The 25548-nt window shown below is 34.8% G+C and overlaps 1 protein-coding gene across 3 annotated transcripts; it reads right to left on the reverse strand.

The window, feature by feature from the left end:
• Positions 1-880: 880 nt before the first annotated feature.
• On the reverse strand, positions 881-24963 carry LOC142622053 (isoamylase 3, chloroplastic). 3 transcript variants are annotated; one of them, XM_075795464.1, is made up of 24 exons: positions 24688-24963; positions 23611-23665; positions 23285-23353; positions 22559-22716; positions 21202-21280; positions 20065-20301; positions 19690-19794; positions 17319-17423; positions 15894-16028; positions 15663-15749; positions 15034-15091; positions 14607-14670; positions 13873-13972; positions 11600-11700; positions 9140-9191; positions 6909-6971; positions 5713-5802; positions 5553-5625; positions 4747-4826; positions 4397-4501; positions 3930-4028; positions 3771-3832; positions 1960-2068; positions 881-1469 (listed from the first exon to the last, which is right to left on the reverse strand). In XM_075795464.1, exons 1-24 carry the CDS (start codon positions 24807-24809, stop codon positions 1356-1358), a joined length of 2322 nt encoding a protein of 773 aa, XP_075651579.1. In that variant the 5' UTR covers positions 24810-24963; the 3' UTR covers positions 881-1355. The 3 variants fall into 3 exon arrangements, 2 of the variants coding, with proteins under 2 accessions (XP_075651579.1, XP_075651578.1); XM_075795463.1 differs by lacking the exon at positions 3930-4028 and having other exon boundaries at positions 24688-24934; XR_012841861.1 differs by lacking the exons at positions 3771-3832; positions 3930-4028 and having other exon boundaries at positions 24688-24934.
• Between the last annotated feature and the right edge of the window lie 585 nt (positions 24964-25548).

The raw sequence follows: 25548 nt of genomic DNA on the forward strand, positions 1-25548 counted from the left end.
GGATTTTTTTAATATAAAATTTAGAAATAGAAAACGTAGTAGTTGTTTTATTTATTTATTTATATATAAGGTGGGCGTTTGGATTAAGAATTTATCTTCTAAAAAAAAAATTAAGAATTTAGGATAAAACATGGATCTTTTAAAATTTGAAAATAGTAGGTCAGATTGAGAAGAGAAGGAGAACTGGAAAAGCCTTCAATTTACTGATTTAGGATAAAAAGTCTAGTACCACAAAAAAATGTACAACTTTTACCATAACTCTTTATGTGGCTAATTGTGATTGGTGAAAGAAAAGTAGTGAATCCATGTGAATATAGGCTTCTAAGGCTGAGCCACATCAAATCAATCAAATTCCTTATCTTCTTTATTTTCTTCATAACACATTTTCTAATATGACATCAAAGTTATATCTTCATTTTTTCTAACCAAGAATGTCTCACTCCCTTCTTATACTTGAAAGGAAGGGTACTGCATAATTGACCAATGCTGGTGGTTCTAAGTCAAGAAAGTATCTCGTGTGCCGGTCTCATGAGACCCGCACATACAAGATTTTCTGAAGTCCCACTGGTTCACCTTCTGGGCTCAGGTAAGCAAGTGCACTGCTACAATGAAATAAAGATGCAGGTTCAATGAGACAGCCCTAATTCCTTTCCTCAGGAAAGAAAATAAGGCAGCCCAACTCCATTTCTCTCTTAGAGGTTACCTTCACTGCGAATCCAATGCTACCCAAATCAATGGCCCAAAGAGGTAGCATTAAATGGGTGCCCGCTAGGGTCATTGTCTTCGCAAATTTCAAAAAATTTTAGATTCAATAATTTTTAGAGCAAGGTTGAGTGGCATTCTTTCCACAGCTCATTTCATGTACGTAGCAAGCACTGGAGAAGAGAAATGGTCTGCAGCAATTTATGAAATATGAAAGATACATCGCTTATAATTTTGTATAACTTATTAGACCAACCAACCATTTTGGTAGTCATGATTGGTGTATCAACATAATTAAGCGTATCCTAAAATAAGATTGCCAAGTTCTAACTTGTTTCTTTATTTTGGTACAAGGTTATATCCTAAACAAGATTGCCCAGTTCTAAGTTGTTTCTTTATTTTGGTACAAGGTTATACTTTCTTCCTCTCATAGAGTATAATATAATTATGAACTATATACTTGCTTACTGAAAATTCTGCTTTGGGATTAATGCATGTCTGCATTCCTTCCATGGCATTGCTTCATCCACATCTTTACTTCCAACGATGTCCTGGATGCATGGAACCTGAATCTTCATTCAGGTACCAATCAGTCATCCAGATCAGAACAGACAGACTGAGAACTTCATTAGCAAGTAGCTCCTGATATCATCTCATAACTTTGCTTCAAGAAGAATTGAGGAGTAGGGAGCAATATTATAGGTGCTTCCAATGCCTGGGACGCCATCAGTGACAAAGTCATCAGGAGAACCAAGATTAGTGTCTACCTGAAAGTCAACAAGAAGGAATATTAGACAATTTTTTTTTTTTTTTTTTGAGAATCAATATTAGACAATATAAAATCATTAATTAAAGGCATCCTACAATTTATACAAAATAATCTTCTCAAAAATATAAAACCACTATACAACATAGCTTTGTCATGTGGATTTGCAGAATTGTGGTCTAGATGCGCTGAAGATCAATTGGTTCAAAAATGGATTCACAGAAATGAATGGAACAACAAGAACATGTAAACTGGTGAGCAATCACAGTGCCATCATGCAAAATTGTTTTTGTAATACAATGACTAACGAATTTAAAGAATTGGCAGCCAACTCTATCAAGTAGATATCCCATGCATGATAGTTAGAAACAACAAATGAAAATCTGGTGGTTTTGAAGTGCATTTCCAAAGCACAATATTGCAAAATATGCAGCTAACAATCCACAACAGTAAAAAGTTTCGCATATGCACCAGAAGGGCAGAAAACTAACCACACGAAACCAGCTCTTCTTTACTGGTGGTCGGGGTATCGAGGCTTTAACATAATAGTCATGAGCATTGAATGCCAAATAGATGTCTCCTCCATTATTGTCATGAAGCCTGCAACATTAATATTTAAATAAAGAGCTCCCTGTCATGTTTCAATTTAGAAATATGGAATAGGTATATGTTTCTAAAGCCAACTAAATTCTTTTTTGTATCATGAAGTCATTTTGTGTTCGTCTTCTCTCATTTCATGCCCATAACCTACGATATTATTTTCTGCTGATGGTATGACATAATAGCACTTTTTCAACTCAACTATCCTGGAAAAGGGAATAACGAGCCAAATCTAGAGCTTAGTATACAAATGAGTAAGAACTTTATTAAAAGAACAAGTGAACAGAAAAAGAAGGTAGCAACTTGGCTACACTAGGCAGTATATCAAAGGTCCTCTGAAAAGGAAAAAGAGAGAAAATGAGAACCTAATTCAAAGAACCCAAGAATGCTTAATAAGAGGAAGAAAGAATACTACCCAAAGCAGACATCCAGTCAAAGACCGATTTTGGAAACATATACTTAAAGCTTATTCCAGGAGATCTCAACACCACCACAAGTTCAACTATTCTTTTCTTGCCAAATGCAACACATAAGGCATGGTGGGTACACTTTTTTGGGATATGTAAGGCACGGTGGGCACACAGCTGTAACCACACAAGTTCTAGCCTTCCATTCCTCCCTTTCCAAAACTGTTGACTAACTCAAACACTCTTTTATCAACAAAGATCAATAATACTAGCAACCACAGATACCTTACAACTGAAGTAAACCAACATGATAAACTATTTCACCTTTTTGCACACAACACACATCCACAGTAATATTCTGCACTATCAAGATATTTCCTTACCCCCAACCCCCCTTCTTTCTTCCCAAAACCAAAAAATAAAAACAATAATAATAAATAAATAAATCAACTTTTGAAAGTTCCCCTTCCATGGGAACACAATACTATCAGTCTATTAGACCCTATTGATGCCTCTTAATAAGAATGAACATCAAACATGCCATTTTACTTTAAGCTTGATCACATCCTTTCCTCTTTTGTGATTCTAACCTTTATTAAGTTATATTGATAAGAAAAGAAAGAGAGGCATAGATTTTACTTAGCATCAAGTTCTCCAATCTAGGTTCTAATTAAAAAGCATGTTATATGATACCCTTTGATAAATTACCAATTTTCCTAAAAACTTAAACTATTAGGATATGTTGAATTTAATCATCTAACCATAATTCTAAAACTCTCTCTCACGTGTGGACCCAAACTCTCCCTTAATAAGTGGGACCCAACACCTACGATTTTTAACATTTTAAATGGAAAGTATAGTGGACAGGGATCAAACTCAAGACCTCTTGCTTTGATACCATGATAAATTACCAATAGTCTCAAAAGCTTAAGTTATTAGGAAATGGTGAATTTAATAATTTAATCATAAGTCTAACACCCTTCATTTATTGTGAGACCTACATGTTATGTCTCTAGTTCAATCACGCCATAATACATATGTGAATTAGAATTCCTGTAAACTGTCTCATGGGTATGAAAACTTGCACAAAGTTTATGCAAGCTTGCACAAAACACAGAATTAGGTTAACAATTATCCAATCCAATCCAACCAGTCCAACCTATCTCAATCCAATCCTATGTTCCAAATGAGGCCCTACAAAATCAAGGATACTGTATCACATGAACAAAAAGAAACTTGATTCAAACTACATCAAATATCCATATTTTACTCAAAAGATACATATAATTTCTTACGTAAATGCAAGAAATTTGCTTTCATAGTTGTCCCAATTGTCTTCATGCCACGTCACATCACCCTAAATAAAATAAAAGTTCAATAAGCCTCACAAAAACAAAGTACCTAAATATAAATGGACAATATTAACTTGATTCATTTAAGAGAAAAGAGATTACTTTGTTGAGAAAATTTTCCCGATGAAATACATGATGTGTTTGGCGAAATTTAATGGCCTTCGCAAAAAATCTGAAAAGACTACTCTTCCGTGTGTCCAACTGTCTTACCAAGTAATTGTAATAATTAGTCACTATCTGGATTGAAGCTATCAAAAAGAAAAAAATATTGTTAAATTACCGATTATTCCAAAAGTTTAAGCTATTGGGATATTGTAAATTTAATCATTTAACCACATACTTCTAACAATTCCCTTTACGTGTGGGCCGAAACTACCTTTTATTAGATGAGACCCAACATGTGGGAATTTAAATGGGAGATAGAGTAGAAGAAATAAAGTTTGAATTCAAGATCTCCTACTTTGATACCATGTTAAATTACCGATTGTCCCAAAAGCTTAAACTATTGGAATATGGTAAATTTAATCATTTAACCACACACTTCTAACAAATATAATACAAAAAATCACCTGTCCCCATTGGAAATGGTTAATAGTAGTATCATGCCCATAACTGTTGTTATTTCCATAGCGAGTATGCCCATATTCATCCCCCATTAGCATCATCGGTGTTCCCTAGTCATATGCACTCATACAGTTATATCATTGCTGCAGATTCACTGCTAGCATGAAACAAACCATAGAAAACTGGCAACAAAGTTGCTAAATTCCAAAAATGATGTTTTAGTGAAAAAAAATGGTTGAGGATGGGGGTTTTCAAAATTTATTTACTACCTAACAATCAGCATAAAAAAGAAACGAAAAATAAATAGCCAAGACATACAGAAAAGAAGAATGAAAAGACTTTCAAATATATTTACCTGAGATATCATTAATGCCAAATGGAAGTTTTTCATTTGCCGGGAGCGTAAAGATTTGATACTGATATCATCAGTTTCTCCTGTCAAATCAATAAAGATCAAAACAGAGAATCTAGAAATGAAGAAAAAAAAAATCTAATATTTCACACAACATCATCAGATAGCTTCTATGTTAGACAATTGAGTATCCCTAGTTGAGGTGACCCTCATTGTTAGACTGTTAGCTAACACACAAGATGCAGGGCCCATAATTGACCCCACCTGCCACCCCCTCCCTCCCTCCCTCTCCCTCCCTCTCTAAATATCAGATTTACAAATGTCAGTGCAGTTAGCCAGTTGCCATAAAGACAGATTCAGTAGTAATTGGTTACCCTAATTTAATCATCTAAGACTCTTTAAAAGTATTAATGAAAATTTATACATTTGGCAATGCTAGCCAATACAATGACAACAATATGAACCAGTTGCAGTATCCAAAAAAAAATGGCAATATGGACAGGACAAGAAAACCACAGAGCATCTCTGGCTGTAGTATCCAAAAAATAGAATATGGACAGGTTAAGAAAATAACAAAGCATCTCCAGTAAGAGATATATGAAACATGATTGCAGTAATAAACCATTATTGGAACAATTGAAATAGATTGACGGAGATCAGTAGTTTTGAAAGTTAAATGTGTACTTGTGATGTGGTGTGATAGACAAAGGAGAGACTGCATGGACTCTTATCATATCACTGCTTTTATATTCAAAAGTCAAAACTACAACAAATGATTAAAATTAAGAAGCATCAAATTTTTATATTACCTTCAAAACCACAATTCCAGCTAAAATTATCGTTGCATCCATCATTTCCACCTTCTCCATTAGCATAATTGTGCTACAAAACCAAAACTCTTTTAGGGAAATACCCCATGCTATAGGATTCGATAGAAAATAAACTGATGGATTGAAAATTTGAAGATACCTTTAAGTTGTATGAAACAAGATCATACAGTGTGAAGCCATCATGTGCAATGATAAAATTGACACTATGATAAGGTTTGCGCTTATTCACCTGAAAAATTGAGCATAAAAATATAAGAACAGTAGCCACACCTTGATTTAAGTATAGTCAATGAGATAACTTCCATAGAAACTGTAAAAACCATCTCCTAAAAGCTTGAGCTATTCAGGGTGTGAGCCAATGATATCTACCAAGCTTACAGCCCTACACACACTCTAACGCTAACACTAACACTAAAAAGAACAATTTTGAGCCGAGGGGGGAAAAACTAATTTAGAATTTCACTTAACTTTCAGTTTTACAGTAATTATAGTGGGGAAAAAATATTATTATGTACTACTACTACTACTATGAAAGTAGTCTAATTCCTAATAATATTCATACCTAGTAGCACCAAGCACTAAAAAGCCCATCCGTGCTCAACAAAAACAATATCTATGACCAAGACCAGAATAAATTTTTTTTTTTTTAAAAATCAGCCATATCTTGGCCCCATATCACAATAAGGACATCCCGTATTTAGTTATAAATTGAAACTAGCAATTGCATGCCCAGGGATGCTATAGAAAAATAATAATAATAATAATAAAAATAATAATAATAATAATAATAATAATAAATCTCCCCCAAATCAGTCATAGTCATGACAAATTGATCATTAAAGAAAAGAGGGCCTTTTGACTCTAAATAAAATCAATTGTTTGAGCATGAGTAGCGGGGTGTTAGACCCTGTGGTCGTGAGTATTTAGTCTATGACTTCAGCAGTCTATAGCTATTAAGGTGATAGTGTTCATCAAGACAGTTTGCGGAAAGAAATTTATACTATTTGGGAAAAAAAGGGTAGGTTAGTTCTTTGAATTTGAGAGTATTTGGGGTAGAAATGAATTTCAATATGCCTCTGAACACGGATACTGGAAATAAAGTTCTTCACGTCAGTGCGAATACTTGTCCAATTTTAATGAACATCTTACCATTAAAAGAATATGACATTACGATGTAAGAAAAATTAGGCCTAATCACTGTGACTTATCATTACCACTCATCAGTTTCGTATTTGGCAGAAATATCAATGATGTAAAAAGTTAATAAACAAACCTAGAAAATGGAATTTGACATACAAACAGGAAAATAATAAATGCAAACAAAATGATGCTTACTTTGTAAAGGTCAGCAGATCCAGAAACACGAGTTGCAAAACTCCCCTTCATACCAGTGTCACCCTATATTATGTACAACAGAGAAAAAAAAAATTAGAAAACAGAAGCAATGACATGTTAATGATATGATTATTCTTTCTCCTAATAGGCCTTTATCATGTGTATGCTGAAAGGTCATACCTAGTGCATAAGGCTCCCACTTTTACAGGGTTTGGAAGAGGTAATTGGAAGACAGCCATACAACAAATTTTGGAGAGGCTGATTACAGGACCCATCTAGATAGGACAATTAATAACATGTCGTACTATCATAAGTGATAAAATTAACCCATGTCTAGACTAGTTAAAGCTGTGGCTTCAAACATCTAACAATTTCATTAAAATCAATTTGAGTTCACTTCTCCGTGATTATTGTCGAGTTTGGTACTAACATGGAATGGTATTTTCTGTGTAAAGTCCATGTATCATCTAGCCTTTAATCAAAATGTGCAATCATATCAAGCAGAAAGCTCCACTGCTCTAGACAGACAATCTTTATAGAATTCTATTTGGAAGTCTGGTGTACCCTGCAAAGTTAAAGTGCTCATGTGAAGGGCTTGCCACAAAATTTTGCCTACCAAGCTATCACTGGTCATGAAGAAAGTTGTATCAAATCCTCTATGTGATTATGTAGCAGGGAACCTGAATCTGTGGGGCATGCTTTACAAGGTTGTCCTTGGGCACAAGTTATTTGGGTGACTAGTTCTCTGGGTTTAGGAAAAATGCCATTTGTAGAGCAAGATTTTTAACAAGCTGTGGAACAGGTACTCTGCCACCTGACAAGGGATGAGACAGACTATTTTTTCACTTGTGCATGGTTCATTTGGTTCTACCACAACCGTGCAAGGGTGAGGATATTCTAAATGATCCAATATTATGGTGAGAGATTTTGAAGATTCCCCCATAGTGGCATTGAGTAGGAAGGAAAGACATGAGGAAAGTGCTGCAGAAGCTGAACTTTTGGCTGCTCAGATGGCTATTCTTTTCGCAAAGGAGATTGGTCTGCACCATGTATGCCTTAAAGGTGATGCAAAGAACATTATCACTGGCTTAGACGACATAGCACAGAATCTATCACCTTTGGGCCACATTATGGAAGAACTGAAGCTAGAGCTCCAGACTTTTGCAATTTGTAGTGTCCACTTCGTTCCACGAGTGTCAAACAGAGCTGCTAATACTTTAGCACATATGGCTTGTAATATACCCTTTGAAATTGTTAGGTTAGAAAAACTCCCACCTGGTTTGGGTAGTATTGTTGAATCTGAAGTATCTCTTTGATTTTAAGCAATGAAATTTCTAAGTTTCTCTTCAAAAAAATCAATTTGAAGTTGGCGAAGAATGGGGATTTTAAAATCCACTCGTTTTATCATAACTTGTGTGGTTCCATTGTTTTTCCCTGGAAAGATATTTGGAAGGTTTAGGCACCCCAGCATGTATCTTTTTTCGTTTGAACAGTCGCCTAGGATAGGATTCTCACGGTTGATAATTAAATAATTTGCTGGGTAGAGGATTTGATCTTGTTGATTGGTGCATCATGTGTCATTGTTGTGGGGAGACAATGGATCATTTGTTGCTACATTGTGGGAAGACTCATCGTTTGTGGAGCTTTGTCTTTGGTACTTTTGGGATTTTGTGGGTTCTCTTAAGATTAGTTGTAAATTTCATGTTTGGTTGATGGAATTGGTTGGGGAAGCATTCATCTAGCATATGGAATTTAGCTCTGTTGTATTTGATGTGGTATATTTGGAAGGAACGCAACCGGCAAACTTTTGAGAACTTAGATAGATCCGATGACCAGTTGCTTCTTTTTTTTACTGGTTCCCTTTTTGATTGGTCTAAGGCTTGGGGACTCACATCTAGTGAATCTCTCCCTTTGTTTCTTAGCTCTTTAATTCTTTGTAATTAGTTTCTTTTCTCTGTTTGCTGTTTTTTCTCTTCTTTTGTAATCTTTGATATGCTTTGTGCTTCTTTGCATAAAGTAGTTTTTTGAATCTTTTAACCCACTGTTTGAATTTACAATTGGTACTAGGAGATAATTTCAATCATATAATTGAATTACTATTCATTTTCAAAAAATTTATAATTTGATATCAGCTGTTTATATTTCATTGTTACTTTAAAACTATTCTCAAAACTAAGGACAACAAGATATAGACTAATCTATATAGGATAATTACTCCCTTTTAGCATTACCTTAATATATCTTCTTATGTCATCACGGTATTTCCCATTCCACTCAGCCCATCTGTATACGAAAGTCAAAAATAATGGAGGTCAAATATTTGTGCCAGTAAGTAAGGCACAGTTGCATGAAATATCTTGGTATAGGGAAACAACTCCAAATTTAGAAGATCCGAGTCAAATGTTGATTTATACTATTTATTATTCAAGGAGTTGTCACCCAACTCAGAAAAATCACCAATTTTTGTGCTCTTAGGCCTTAGCATAACTTGCATAGCCCATTAGGGGTGAATGCCACTGGCCTACCCAACAACTAAATCTCAAGGGTAGGGTCAGTTGCCCATGGGTTTTAGTGACAAGGGTGAGTCCAAAGGGCTCTTCTTTAGAAAGGTTCCCTATTTTAGAAAAAATGAGTGCATCAAAATAAGTGCATCAGACCTTTAAGGGTCGCGAACGGTCCATTCTTGAGTTTAAGTCTTTTTTCTTTTTTACTCTTCTCGAATGGTGTTTTGTTTTACCATTTCTTTCTTGTCTTTCCCTTCCTGTTTTGCTTGATCATTGTAATTTGGTTTCCTAATGTTTTTGCCTCTTTAGTACATTTCCTATGTATGGGGCTGTGTTCTTCTCTAATATATTTTTTCGCTACTTATCAAAAAAAAAAACAATTCAGATACTTATTGTAGTAGGGTCAAATTCAATTACACTTGGTGTAACTCTTTGTTCATTTCACACTGCTTAATAACTTTTTATTTAATTAACATTTTTAAAACCCCACCATTGGATTCATGTTTTATTTGTACTTGGTATTCACCATATGATCTATAAACAAATGATCTACTTATATTTTATATAATACAAAAAACTTAAAATTTAAACATTTTATAGACGAAATATTTATAAATCCTAATCATGTTGATATTTTGAAAGAATGAAGGAGATAAATAGAGACAATGCAATCCAAATACAATTGTGTTAAAATAATGGTTGAGTGATTAAACTCACAATTTTCTATCAACTTAACATTTTGGATAAATAGCAAGTGGTCTTAAATTCAAATCTTGTATCCACTCTACTTCCCATTTAAAAGTTAAAAATTCCAAATGCTGGGCCTTAACAAAGCAACAGATTGTCATCTGCTCAAAATGTAGTTGTTATGAGTAATAGGGGCAAAACAGTAATATCATGTACTTTATATATAAATAATATTATGTGTTAGGGTTGACTTATCAAACCCTAAAACACTTTCACAATAAACAACATGGTATCAAAGCCACCAACCTGCCGCTGCCGTTAACCCTCCGACGACCACCTACCGGTATTAGCTCCGACGACTCTAATAGAGACCTCCAACGATCTTTTAGTGGCTGAAGGAGTTGTCCAGCGCCGGTGGCCCTCTCTCCGGTCTCACGACACCAGAACGACGTCGCCTGACCACGAGAGAGGCAGGGTTTTACTCACCCTCCTCCAACGACCCATCCTAGCTTACTCGCGGGTCCTCCCCTCGCCACTCCTGCACCCTAACTCCACCGCCGGAGTTTTCAATCGAGGGTTTCAACCATGGTCTAATCTTCTTCTTTTTTCTCTTCTCTTCTTCAATACATTCTCTGATTATCTATTCAGGCAGCCTAGGTTGAGGTTTAGTGGTGGATTGGGCATTTCTTTTTTTTGGTGTTGGTATGGATTTGTAGCTGCCTATGACTATGCATTGTGATAATCAAGCAGCAATTTACATTGCCTCCAATCCTGTGTTCCATGAGCGAACCAAGCATATTGAAGTAGATTATCATATTACTCGAGAGAAAGTAGAAGATGGTGTAATTGCTACTCCATATGTTTCTCCAAGAGTTCAGATTGCTAATATGTTTACTAAAGCCTTATGTAAGACTCGTTTGGGTTTATTATGTAACAAGCTAGGATTGTATGATATATACTCTCCAGCTTGAGGGGGAGTGTTATGAGTAATAGGGGCAAAACAGTAACATCATGTACTTTATATATAAATAATATTTTATGTGTTAGGGTTGACTTATCAAACCCTCAAACACTTTCACAGTAAACAACAATAGTGATATATTCTGAATACCTATTCATTTTGCTAGAATAATGATTGATGATTATATTCATATTTCCAAATACCATAAGTTTTTTGCATCATTGGTAGTTTATCGTAACATCAGAGTAGGTGACAAGATAAATCCCACATGTTGAACCTACTTATGAAGGAGTATGGGGTAAGAGGAGTATTAGAATAAAAGTTAAATCAACTTTACCTCCCATTTGAAAAGTTAAAAATTTCATGTGTTGGGCCCCACTTATTAAAAGGAATGTTACAATAATGGTTAAATGATAGAATTCACTATTTTTTAACAGGCTAAACTTTTAGGAACTATGCTAGTTTATCACATTTGACAAATACCTTCCCCCCCCCCCCCATCCCCCAACCCTTTCTTTTCCTAAAAAGATGTAAGTTACCTGTCCCAATTTGGAAATCTTCCAACAAGATAAAGACCTCCACAATCCCAAGGTTCCGCAATAATCTTACACCTTGATAGGACAGAATCTTTGGCAATTGCCTGGCCCCAATAAACAATGATAGGATTAGTCACTAAACCAAGATACCAATTCTCTTTATGCAGTGCTACTAGAGTACGTAGAAGGAAACTCTGCATATACTGTGCAGTGCTGTCAAGTGTAAGAAGGAAAAACTGTATACTTGCCACATACAATGCATTCATTTAAGAGAACAACAAAGTTAAAACTGACAAACAACCGTAGATTTTTTTTGGGATTCACATTCACCAAGATGTAATGAATCCAGAGAATTTTTTACTAAACAAAACTCAATGCTACACAATCGATATTTTCTTTTTTTTGATAGGTAATAACAAACTTTATTGATAACAAAAGTACAATGAATTTACGATAGTAAACTCACTGCAGTGAAAAGAATACAAACCAATCAAAAAGAGAGGCTAACAGAATTAAGGAATTCAAACAAAGAATGGCAATGCGTAAACCCCCAAAAACGGGACCACTCAAACAAAGTCCTAAGTAGCAAAGACTTCACACAGTCCACAAGTCTCTCAGTTTCCTCAAAAGTTCGAGCATTGCACTCTTTCCAAATTAACCACATAAGATACGCTGGAACCATATTCCACACATCTGAACTGTGACTCCCTAACCAATTCCACCATGCAGAGAGAAGAAAAACAACATTATTCGGCATCACCCACTGAACCCCAAACAAATGAAGGACAACACCCCACAAGGTATGAGCAAACTTACAATAGATCAATAAGTGATCCACAGTTTCCTCTTCACATCAAAAAAGGCAGCACCAATTAACAAGAGGTAAATTCTTCTTAACGAGGTTGTCTATAGTAAGAATCCCACCCCTAGCAGCTATCCATAAGAAGAAAGCCACTCTTTAAGGTACCTTAACACACCAAATGCTCTTCCAAGGAAAATACACCAATGGGGCTGCTAGCAATGAGAAATAAAGAAGCGCACATCAAAAACACCACTACGATTCAATTGCCATATCATGGTATCATCACCCCCTCTAGGTAACTTGGATGATATATGCGCAAAAAAATCATAAAAGATCCCTATCTCCCAATCTTGAAAAGCACAACGGAAGCGTAAATTCCAACTTCTACCACCCCCATCCGGTGCAAACTCAATCAAATCAGAAATCATAGCTGCCTTATCCACAGCAATAGCAAACATTGCCGAATATAAATCTTTCAAGGCAGTAGGGCTACTCCAAGGGTCATACCAAAATCTGATACGAAAACCCTCACCCGCCGCATACAACACATGACCAAAGAAGCTCTCAGCCCCCTTCCTAATGTTCTTCCGCATACGACATCCATATGTCCCTCTAACAGCTCTAGTACACCATCCCCCACTGGCCTCCCCATATTTGGAAGCTATAACCTGCCTCCATAAACATGAGACCTCATTCCCAAATCGCCACAACCACTTCCCAAGCAAAGCTTGGTTAAACAACCCAATTTTCCAGATCCCCAAGCCACCTACCTCCACTGGCCACACAATTTTCAACTAATCAAAAGTACATAGCATTCTTAAATTGAAGATTTAGTTATGAAAAAATCAAATCAGTATCTCAAAAAGTATGTCAGTAACTAAAGAGAATTTTTTACTAAACAGAACTCAATTGTACACAATGATATTTTCAACTAATCAAAAGTACATAGCATTCTTAAATTGAAGATTTAGTTATGAAAAAATCAAATCAGTATATCAAAAAGTATGTCAGTAACTCAGATTATATATATATATATATATATATATATATATATATATATATATGTATGTATGTATAAGTGTAGCTTAAAAGCATAATTGGAGGTAAACAATTAGTAATTGAAATATAGTAATCATTTTTCATGAAAAATGGCATGTCTAAATGTGTGATATCCACAAGAACGATTCTGAAATGTATGCGATTAGGTATTTACAGCTGCATCCTATTGCCGTTGCCTGAAATTCTTCTGTATATATAAGATACAAAAACTCTAAAAAGCAGACTAAAATTTACTTCAAGATGTTTATGATAATATGGAAAATGTATCTGAGATATCACAAAAAAAAATTTCTTTCTTGTCGAGAAATTTCCACTACTTTACATCTTTCCTTAAAAGTATATATAATTTTCATAAAACTGCTGTGTTGCATTCTTCCCTGTGATAATATATATAAAGATTCATATAATTTCTTACCCTAATTAGCGGGGGGGCATTAAGTGGGGAACCATCTGTTCCTCGACAAAGGACACTAGTAAGGTCAAACCGGAATCCATCCACATGATAATCAACAACCCTGCAAATTGGTGAAAGAATGATGAACTTGAGATGTGAAGTAGAAATTCAGTGGTAGGCAAATCAACAAACAAATACAACATATGCAACAGCAGAAAAAAATATGTCCATCAAAAAGAAGCATGGGATCAGTTTCATCAAATATTAACTATTTCCCACTTCCAATAAGTTATTCTGCCTTAAGATAACATTAACAACAGATGATCCTCTTGAAATTGTTGACAGAATGGAGGAGGATCACCTCTTTGTTTAATATATTGAAAGAAAAGATTCTGAGGTTCTCAGGGATGACTGGAGGATACTGATCAAACTAAATCAAGTATTCAACCCATCTATTGGTTAGTCCAAATTACTAGATGGACTTGACAAGCTTCAAGAAGAAACTCTGATAACAAATCTGGATAACAGTGCCATTTTATGCTAACTAGTGCTACAAAGTACTACATGGTACACTTCAATGGGCAAAACAATAAAAGATATGGTTCAACCAAAGAATAAGAGTAATTTGTTGTCACATGGTTGGTGAGGAGATGGCTTCAAGAGATAACAACATAGGAGTTGAATTCTTCCAATAAAACAAAATATGTGCCATTAAAAATGTGCTACCAAATAATATCTTTGTGATTTTTGCATACCAGTGTCTTAAGCTGTCAAGAATCAGTTCCATGACCACAGGATGGTTACAGTTTAATGTGTTTCCTGGAGACCAAAAAAATATTGCATTGAGAGAAATTTATACGTTCACAAGAATAATTTTATATGTTTGTTGGAAATAAGTAGCAAAAGAATGCATATCATGCTTTCAGCACAACAATTTTACGTAAAATTTAATTTGGCATATTGTTCTTCAAAGCAGAACACAGCTTAACATAATGGGGCTGGCCACAATGCACTTTGAGGCAGCAAAGAAAACACAGCAATGAAAGATGGTAAGCATCCAAAAAGGAGTACCATAGTCCAAAGAATCAAAAGAAAGTTAGAATTTACTTTTTGTAATATGTTGAAGTTTAAATCCATATGGAAAAGGAATAAGAAAATAGCCAAGGAAGACATTTGGATTACCACAGCCAGAGAAGTTCAGCAGTTGGCCATTTTTGTTTACATCCAGCATGTAATAAACCTGTAGATCAATTTGTGGCATATTATAGAAAAAAGGATTAAAAAAAATAAAAGATTATTTTAATTTATATTGGTAAGTCACACATGCACCAATTGGATCCTAAACCCACGACCTCATCCTTGAACCCATTCATTATGTATGGAGGAAGTGCCTTTTGAACTAGAACTCACTAGCAAAAATCTAATAGAGATACTATATGTCCCCCTATCATCTCCAATTACATACAAATAATATCTGTTTTCATTTCAGCCACTGGTTCATGGCCTTCACCAATTATCACAAAATTCCTACCTCAATTGTTCTATAGCAAATTAAGTATGAATAACTAGTTATGTCTTGGTACACAACTGTAGCCACGTAATTTTTTTTTTAAATAAAAAATTATACGTAATAGTAGCCATGTACTCAAATCATATTATAAATTAATACCTTGAATAATTTCTCCATATATAGAATAGGCATGAAAGTATCCCAAACATGTAGTAAAACATAAAAGCATCCAAGTGCTTGCAATCACAGAAAATTAGGAACATGATAGTGCAAGACTAGTCACAACATAAGTGCAAATCACCTTATTATCTATGCCACGAAATGAAGTGGTATAAGGGTTGGCATCATCGGCCTCATTAGTATGATTATAAACAACATCCAAAATGACCTGTAGAAAAGGAAAAATCTCAATGCAGTCCGCTGTCATAATAAGTATTTGAGACTTCTAAAAGGGATTCAACAAAAAAGAAAATTGCTATCAACTAAAAATATTACGTATTTTACTTTTGGGAGAAGGAAAGACACAATATACCTCTATCCCAGCTCCATGCAAGGCTTTGACCATTTCTTTGAATTCACGGGACGCATTAAAGGGTCCTCCACCATCACTAGCATAGCGACTCATAGGAGCAAAGAAATTTATTGTCGAATAGCCCCAGGTATTGATCTTCAAAAACAAGAGTCCCAGAGCACTTATTAACATATACTGTCATATGATAATGCAATGGACATATAATCCGACTCACCCCACTAGGACTAAAGATTAAGATTCATGTTCAATTTGCTTCCACAAATCAAGTAAAGCATAAAATATACAAGGAGGAAAAACTCAACTTAGATAACTATACTACAGCTTTGCTACCAACTTTTATTGTCTCAAGGTACCCTGTGGTGCATCCCACCTGTTACCCTCCAATATGTCCATGGGGCATTGACTTAAATTTAGAGGTCACATGGAAACAGCTCTTTGAATTAATTTTAAATTAAATATGCTTAGCGATTCTTTGTTGGTTGATTATTATTCTCTTCTTTGCTAATCTAACTATTAGATTACCCATATAAAAGAAGCACAAATAAAGATTATTCAGGTCTTTACCTTCTTTTTCTTTCATTTTGACAAGATTATCCCAGTATTAACTAAAGATTATTGTTTTGACTCTCAAGTTGATGTTATCTCCTAATTATAATGATGAGGGTTCCAATTAAGTTTAGTAACTAAAATAATTCGAAGAAACTTGTTGCATTTGGAGATGAATAGAACCTCCAAAGAGAACTGAGTAATAGATGGTAACGTTTCCTCCACCATTTGAGTCGGTGTTTCCAGTTATATCATCTCCATGATTTAAAAAAATTGCAAATATATGTTATTCCAAAGTCAACTAATCCAAACACCAAATCATAATCTCAAGGACTTGGCATTCCTGTCATGTATAATACCGAATGATAAGATAATTTATTTCCTACAAATTAATATGTTCATACAAATTACGATAGTGCTCGGTGATTTCCATCTCATCAACATAAATAATTATGGAGATATATAAACATGCACACGCCAAAATAAACTTTCCAGCATTAAAAAAATGTATATATATCTCAGCAGTAGTGTGTTATTCCAAATGGATAAAATTGTACATGTTGCTACCATGGCATTGCAATCATTCAGAAAATCCATTATATAGAAATAAGTATGTAAAAAAATAAATTAATTAACAAAATTGTTTTACTCCAGTGTTCCACATCCTGATTGATCCAAATGTAGTGGAACTACAGTCCAAAATCAAAATATACCAAAATCTTTGCATGAATAAATTAAGTTTTGAATGCTTAAGCAATAAAATGAACTTAGTAACATTGTTATAAATTATAGTTTCTTTCAAATGCATTAACAGTAACAGAAGGAGATCTATATCTGTCTATGTACTTACAGAATATGAAGTGAGAGGTTTTAAATTACCATGTGATCTCTAGGATTTCGCCGCCTTTGAAACTCAAACTCATCAAATTCAAAGACAGGCAGCAACTCCACTGCATTGATACCAAGCTCTAGAAGATGTGGTATCTTCAAATTAAAATGAGAAAAAAAAAGGTCATAAAATATTATTTATCAAATGGTCAAACATGAACTAATATTTATGTACCAAACTTCAAAAAAAGATTATTTAACTCCAGTCATTTAATCAATATACGATTTATGTAGGCATGGTTTGCTCCCACAAAAAAGGAAATTGGTAAGTCAAAGAGTAGTTTGCAAGATAACAAAAGACCGACCAGACCTAGAGTTTCTATAGACAATGTCTTAAGTTTATTAAAACAACAATTACATATCCCAAACATCAAGGTTTCTCCACCTAAAGTTTGAAAAAAAAAAATTGCTTCATTAAATAAATGCAATTTGAACCATAGGTGGAGTATTTTGACCAAAAGTGCAGTTAAATGTCCATAGACATGCACATGCTATAAAAGGTAGCCACAGAACCATAAGACTAGGCACTCTTTTGATAGTCCAATGCCATGCTAAAGTTGGTATGATATATTGTTATCAGTTTACTGCAAAAGCGCTGGACGTAGTACATATCATCGTTAATCTTTTTATACTTTCCTTTTCCGAAACCACCACACCTCTTTCTGTGGCACTAAGTGTCACTTTTATTGCAATTCCTTCCATTCAATCCAGTGCACCACTAATACCATCTAAGCTAGCTAAATACATGTCACTAGTTTCCAGTCTCATCAGGATTTTGTGACAAGCCATTTAGGGACTTGCACGTCTCAAAAGGTCTTTAACTATCTACTTTAGTATTTTGGGAATATCTGAAGTTTTGGTTGTATGCTATTTAAAAAAAAAACATGCGGAGTCGATAAATAATAAATATCCACAGTTCTACAGAAAGTGACTACTTGTAAATTAAAGGGTTAAATGCAGAAAACCACCCTAAACTATGGGAAACTTGCAACGTACAACACAAACTTTAAAAAGCTGCAATAAACACCCTAATTAAACCAATAGATACAATTAGCATTTAGCTGTCCAAATCAATATAAAAGTTAACGGTGACATGATTTGCACCTGACCTGAGTAGTAGGTAGGAAAATGAAGGCATTATATGCAAAAATGCTAGTCAATAATACAAAAACCCAAAAATACATAGACACTCACACTGGCAGCCACCCCACCTCCACCTCTATAAACCATCCTTACCCAAGAGCAAAAACCATCAAGCTAACCAAACTTTGGCAAGCTGTCACAAAGAAACCAAGCTGTTGTGAGTCCATCACCCAAAACTACTTTACACCATCAAATTGCCAGAAAGAAGCCACCAAAACTTCAAATCAACCTAAACCCCATCAAAACTCCACAAAACAAAGACCCACCTTGGCCACACCCACTCAAGGCTGAATGTCAAGTCTCATTCAATCAACCACAAGCTGCTGTTAACTACCACTATTACCCCCCCCCCCCCAAAAAAAAGAAAAAAGAAAAAGAAAAGCACGTGCCACCACACACATCGAAAACCACCACTGGTCAACCCAACCCCACCTAAATCCCCAACACACCATGAATAACCACCATCATGAGCTGCCACCTCTGTGAACCCAATTCACCCACATCTCAAGCCAAGCTCCACCCCAAGCCACCAGCACTCTTGAGACCTAAGCTGCCAGCAATCTAGAGAAATGAGAGACTGAAAGAAAAAAAACACCATAGGAACAGGCTCTTAGCAGTGCCTACGCATGACATTTAGGAGGGTTTTGTCATTTGCTATCACTGATCACGTGCAAATCATGCAACTGTTAACTTAATACTAATTTAGGTGGCAGCGTCCTCATTGTCTCATTGATCTAATTAAGGTGTTGACTTTGACTTTTAAAGTTTGAAGCACACATTGCCAGTACTCCAATAGTTTAGGATAGTTATCTACATTTAACCCCAAATTTAAAGATTGCTCAGGGAGAGAAGGCTCCTGGTCAACTATTTTTTAAGAAAGCAAAAGGCCCATGCCTAAACTTGATATCAAAAGATATGCCTGGTCATTGTTTTGAACATTATACCATGATTCGAATTCAACCTATATTCATAATATATACTTGGTCATTGCTTTGAACATCTCAAGTCCATGATGGACACCCATACTCATGCCTGTGTCAAAGAAACATTAAGTTTCTTGCAGAATGACATCTTTCAAAAGAAAAAAATTTAATGGAACTGTTAAAATTCTCTCACTTCCAACATCTATAGTTGCTAGAAGTTCAAATTTAAGACATCATTGATTCTATTCAAATACTATCTACTAAAATGCTATTCAGTTCAAATGATATACCATTACCTTCTCAATCACACCAAGGTAGCTCCCTCGTATCTTTGGATCCAACTCACTAGATTCATCAAACGTAAAAGCGCGAACATTCATTTCATATATAACAAGATCTTTCTGCAAAAGCAGCAGCAAATATAATAAAGGTTGATAATTTAAAGAACATACTATCTAAGTTGGACACAAAAGAAAGGAGGGTGTCTAATTATCAACTTAAAGCAAGTGAAAAAATAATGATTTCAGCTACAAGCACAAAAAAGCTTCAAAAGGTGAAAACAAAAATACAAATTTAGTTATCAAGTTACTGCTTATCAAACCATAATTTGAAAAAGGAGAGTGAGTGAGTGAGTGAGTGAGAGATTGTCATCTAACAGGACAATTTATCACCTCAGGTATATTTGGAAGCTTGTAGGTCTCTCCCCAGTCAAAGGGCAAGCTCTCAAAATCATAAGTTCCAAGAAAACTAGAAAACTTTTTGCTCGCATCTCCAAAATATCGGCGACCCTCAACTAGCTTTGCATAAGGATCTAAAAGCACAATGCTGCTGTCAAATCGATGACCTTGATGCCAATCATGAGGACCATCTATGCGATAACCATAGAGAACATTACTCCGAGGAAAATCCTGAAGAGAAGTATTTCTTAATAATATAATTATGGGAATTGCCAAAAAAAGGAGAAAAAAAATTCCATCTTAATATATCTTTTACATGAGTGAAAATTTCATTATATTACTATCTCATGGGACTAGATAAAAGCAGTCTTGGCAGTCAGTGAACCCAAAATTCATAACTTAAACAACAAAAACCCATTCCACAATAACCCACACTCCAAAGCATGCTAAACCACTGAAATCAAACCTTCAGCACCAGAAAATTATTTTGCAAAGATTAGGGATCATAAATTTCTTATCATTTTTTAAATGAATGTCTCAAATACATTTTATACACTGATAACTCAAGCAGCAAGTTTTTCCAGCGGATTTTGGAAAAGGAATATAAAGTAATTTACTTGAAGACAATGGAATATACAAGACCTCCTTTGGAACCACTGTGATGTCCACAGGTGAGCTATTATAGGAGCAGACCGGCAGTCTCCCCTCTCTAATCTAAACAAACCAAAGATTAAAGAGAACACACACATGGGTGTACACCACAGCTGCTGTAAGAATTCAAAAATGAGACTGTAAATGCATTAACCTGCAGTGGAACATTTATCGTATTTAACTTATACACTCATATAAACAAGCAATATTATAGGTAGTAACATAACTGCAATTTTGAGACATCAAAACAACGTTTCATAGGCATGAAATCCATTATAAACATTAATTGGAATGTGCACATGGACATGTAAAGACTATAGGCAGGCACAGACACTGCCACTAATAGGCACACAAACTTAAATTTCCATTGCCAAGAGGAAAACCAGTAAGATACCCCTAGTAAAGCAAGTTGATAAAGAACAGTAAAGGAAAGCTATCAACGTCGACCAAAGACAAGAAAGAAGTGTAAAGCAAGACTACCTCAATACATATGTGCCAAATATCTCCTGTTTTGTTCAAATGAGGATCTAAAGCGAGTTCCATCATTTCACCATCCCACCTGCCAAACTTTCCAGTCAATCAAGAGCATTTCTCTTACAATCAGGGATCCTACACTAAGTGTATAAAGAATTCACAAGCTGACAATTACAAATAATTCTGATATATAGGCCCATACCCTCACAAAGAAAATGCACATAGTTGCACACACAAAGGAAACCTCAATTGCATCTTGAAAAAAACTTATCTCATGCACACAAAAGATAAGTATCAATTGTTTCTCAACAAGTACCATTACAGAAGAAACAGTATATAGGAATTAGGAAATATTAAAAAGGTAGAGCAAACGTGACTAAATGACATCTGTAAGGGACTCTTGAATAAACCAATATCTTTTACACAATAAATTGACAAGTTGAGATATGACCAAGTCTCTATCTTTGTCTCCCACATCAATCATCTTCCCAAAACCACTCTTACTTCATTTTAACCTACAACAAGATTCTTCTGCTTTCAATCCCTTAAAATATGCTGAGTATTTGGCTAACCACATTTAAAGTAGTTATGAAGCTCTTGTTCACCAATTGTAGGTTCATAGACTTGCTTTCACCTTCCATGCAAAAATCCCCACGTCACTTCCACAGTAAACACATACCAATCTCAAAGGTATGAAGCCCGGATCACCAACCCTCATATTATACACAAGATATCACCTACCAGACAAATATGTTTGTATGTATATATGTAACCACATTATATAGTAGTTACAAAGCTCATGTTCATTAACCATAAGTTCATAGACATGCTTTCATATTCCATTCAATAATCTCCATATCACTTCCTTTAGTGAAGCCATGCTTCTTCTTTTTTTAATAAGTAATAACTAAATTTTAATGAAGCCATACCAAAGTATACAAGTTTTTAAGCCCAAATCACCAACTCTCATAATATAAACAAGCTATCACCAACCCAACAAGCATAATATATATGTATTTATGTATGTATGTATGGATATATTTATCAGCAATACATATATGACCTTATCCATACCTTATATATAAGAAATCCATACTTTCTTTTTATTCAAATGCTCTTTCTTTCGTTAGTTTAATGAGTTAATACCCAAAAGGAAAGAGGAATTGACAGCAGAATATCAATGCGTAAAATTCAAGGTCTCAAAAGGAAAGAGAAGTTGTCAGCAGAATACAAGTTCAGAATGCATTAAAATTAAGTAATTTATAATTATTAAACCTGAAGCGAATTTGACCCTTTTTAACACTGAGATGCACATCCCAAACTGAATTTTAACCTATTAATTGAAAAGGAAATTGTTTTTCACCTCTCAGGAAATGATAAGCAAAGAGTGACAGCAGAAGCATGCTGTGAAAAAATAGCAAAGTTGATCCCACTCTCAACTTCTGATACACCCAGCGGAAATGCTTGACCTGGGAAAATTTTAATTGATGGTATGGTCTCAGACACTTGAGGGGCTTCTTCCTACAATCAAAAAAGGTGAATACATGACAATATGAATTATTCCCATTTCAGTGTAAAAAAAAATTCTGATACCCCCAAAAACTACATGTACCGAATCTCAATTGAAAATTAGCAGCACAGGATCAAAAGATGCATGCACATGAGAAGACATTGACAATTATTTTATTTTAGAGAGGCGGAAAAAAAGACATACTTTGACTACAATATTCCCAGCTATAAGATTTACAGCAGCAAGTCTACCACAACAAGAGGTTTTAAACCTTACAGAATCCATTAAGAAAATCACATATAATCATAACTAAAATGAAACAATTCTTTTTGTCATTCTCATAAAAACCCGGTGAAAGTCACTGTGATGATTGACAAAACTTCTAACACTTATTAGAAGACACTGCAAAAGGATTTTTGCATAGTATCACCGTACTTCTCCACCTATCACTTTTTCAGTCATAGTCATACCTTTCTCGCTTTGTAAGACTTATTGTTCATTCTCAATGCTTTACATATTCAAAAAGTGCAAGCTGATAGAAAACAAAGGTCAACACATACATATGCAAATAAAAAGTACCTCAAGTACACGTTCTTGGGCACGCTGACCATAAACATTTGTCTTCCAATGCTTTACATGGCCCCCTGTCTAACTGATGCCAAAAGTCCAGTCAAATCTTGAATTAGCAGACAAAGTTTGGAATAACAAGAATAACTGATACTCATAAAAGAAATGACTACTACACACATGTTAACGTGCGCGCACACACACTTTTTTGCACTGAAACCATGACATCACTTGGAGTCGCAATTTCAGTGCAAAAGTGATGTGTGTGTACGTTTATGAGCTAAGATGTGTGTAACAAACACCACTCTATTCATAATACCATAGAAAAATAAACTTGCCTTACTGGAAAGTCCCGGTGCATTGCCACCTGATGCTCGCTTACTTAATTTCAATCTGATGGAGATATAACCACGAGTCAAGCAAGTTACCTAGTTTTTATTTTTTTTTTTTTTTTTGACATGTAATAAGGTAATCAACTAGGAAATCCTGAGGGGATTTCCTAGTTAATTACCTGCTTAAATTTTCAAACCAACACATAATAACAAAAAACAGATTCCTAGGCCAATGAACACTGTTTTCAACTCGTATTCTAACTTAACTGGCTGCCGACAACGTGAATAGGATCCCGTCCATTCCAAATGAAATTGAGAGAGTACAGTTCATGGTGCCTTGTCATTTGAAATTATTAGATTACAAAATCCTTAGGCCCAAGCCTAGTTGGTCTATTGTACTTATTGTACCTTATGATTATATTGTGTACTACTGATTCTAGACTCTGCCTATATATTGGCCTATTCTGCACATTGTATATTTGATATAGCACTGGATACACCTTTAGATTTGTAATATCTAATCCGAACCATGAAATGAATCCATTTCAAATTGAATTCAGGATCGATCATTAGGTCTTATTATTAATTCTCAAAAGAATTCAAGAACTACTCACTTTTAAAGCAAGAATCCCTAAGAATTTAGACTCTAATCTTATAATTCTCTAAAACCGTATACACAGTCAACGTGTTTAGAATAACAGAAAATAACGAACCAAACTGTAGCAAATTTTCTAACCTATATATTACTCCTAGCGAACTTAGAATTCACTCTCGGAAACGTAAACACAGTCAAAATATTTAGAAGAACAGAAAAGAACGAAGCAAAGTCCAAACCGTAACGAATTTTGTAACATCGATTTTACTCGCACAAGAAGTCAAAGAACAACTCATATAGAAAATCAAAACTCCTTACGAACTTAGAATTCACTCTCATAATTCTCAACAACAACAACAACAACAAAAACGTAAACACAATCAACGTGTTTAGAATCATTGAAAAAAGAATGAATCAAAGAGCGCACACACTGAACTTGAATCAAAATGTAAAAAAAGAAAATCAGATACATAAATAGTATAATTGACCTCATTTCGGAGATGTGAGAAGGTCCAATGCAAGAACGAGAAGCGTTGTTGGACATAACTGAAGCGATCAGAGAGGCTTTGGTGGCATTGGAATCGTAGAGAAGTGGATGATGAAGGAGCATAGCTGAGCTTTGGAAGCGCTCAAGGTTGAGTTGAGGCAAGAGGAAAAGGAATTCGAATCTGAAATTGAGAGAGAGAGAGAGAGAGAGAAAGGAAGTTTTGGAGTGTGAGTGAGAGGGAGTGACTTGTGAGTGAGGGAGACATTTTTGTTTGTTGATCTTTTGGAGGCATTTTCTGGTTTCGAGAGCGTCATGGAAGCGGGATATCCAGCCTATTTGTCTGCCACGTGAACGGTTACAAAATAGTTGGATCACGTGCATTGACACGTGCCTTTGTCCTTTTCCGCTTTAAATCATAAATATCCCACACGACTCGAGATTGATTTTTTCTTTTCTTTTTTTGGCTGTGCTCGTTAACGTTTTTTTTTTTTTTTTTTACTTTAAAAAGGGAAAAAAAAAGTTGATAAAAAAATTGTCAAAAGAGATAAAAAAAAAAATTGTCAAAAACTAAAAATTTGTCAAAAATTAAAAAAGTTATCTAAAAAATTACCCAAAAGTGTGTTGCTAACGGACACCTTAAGTGCTCGTCAACACAACCTTCTTTTTTTTTTTGGGCTAAAAAAATAGTTAATAAATGATGCATTGATGCACATGAATACAAATTAATGGAATTATAAACTTTCGTAAATTACAAACCATTTTTAATTTAGATCATAACCTTCCAGTTTAATGTCAATTTAATCTTTATCTTTATACTTTGGATGGAATTTTTTTGGATAAATTACAAGTTTGGTCTCTAACT

The sequence above is a fragment of the Castanea sativa genome, chromosome 1, assembly GCF_040712315.1.
Source record: "Castanea sativa cultivar Marrone di Chiusa Pesio chromosome 1, ASM4071231v1".
Lineage (NCBI taxonomy): Eukaryota > Viridiplantae > Streptophyta > Magnoliopsida > Fagales > Fagaceae > Castanea > Castanea sativa.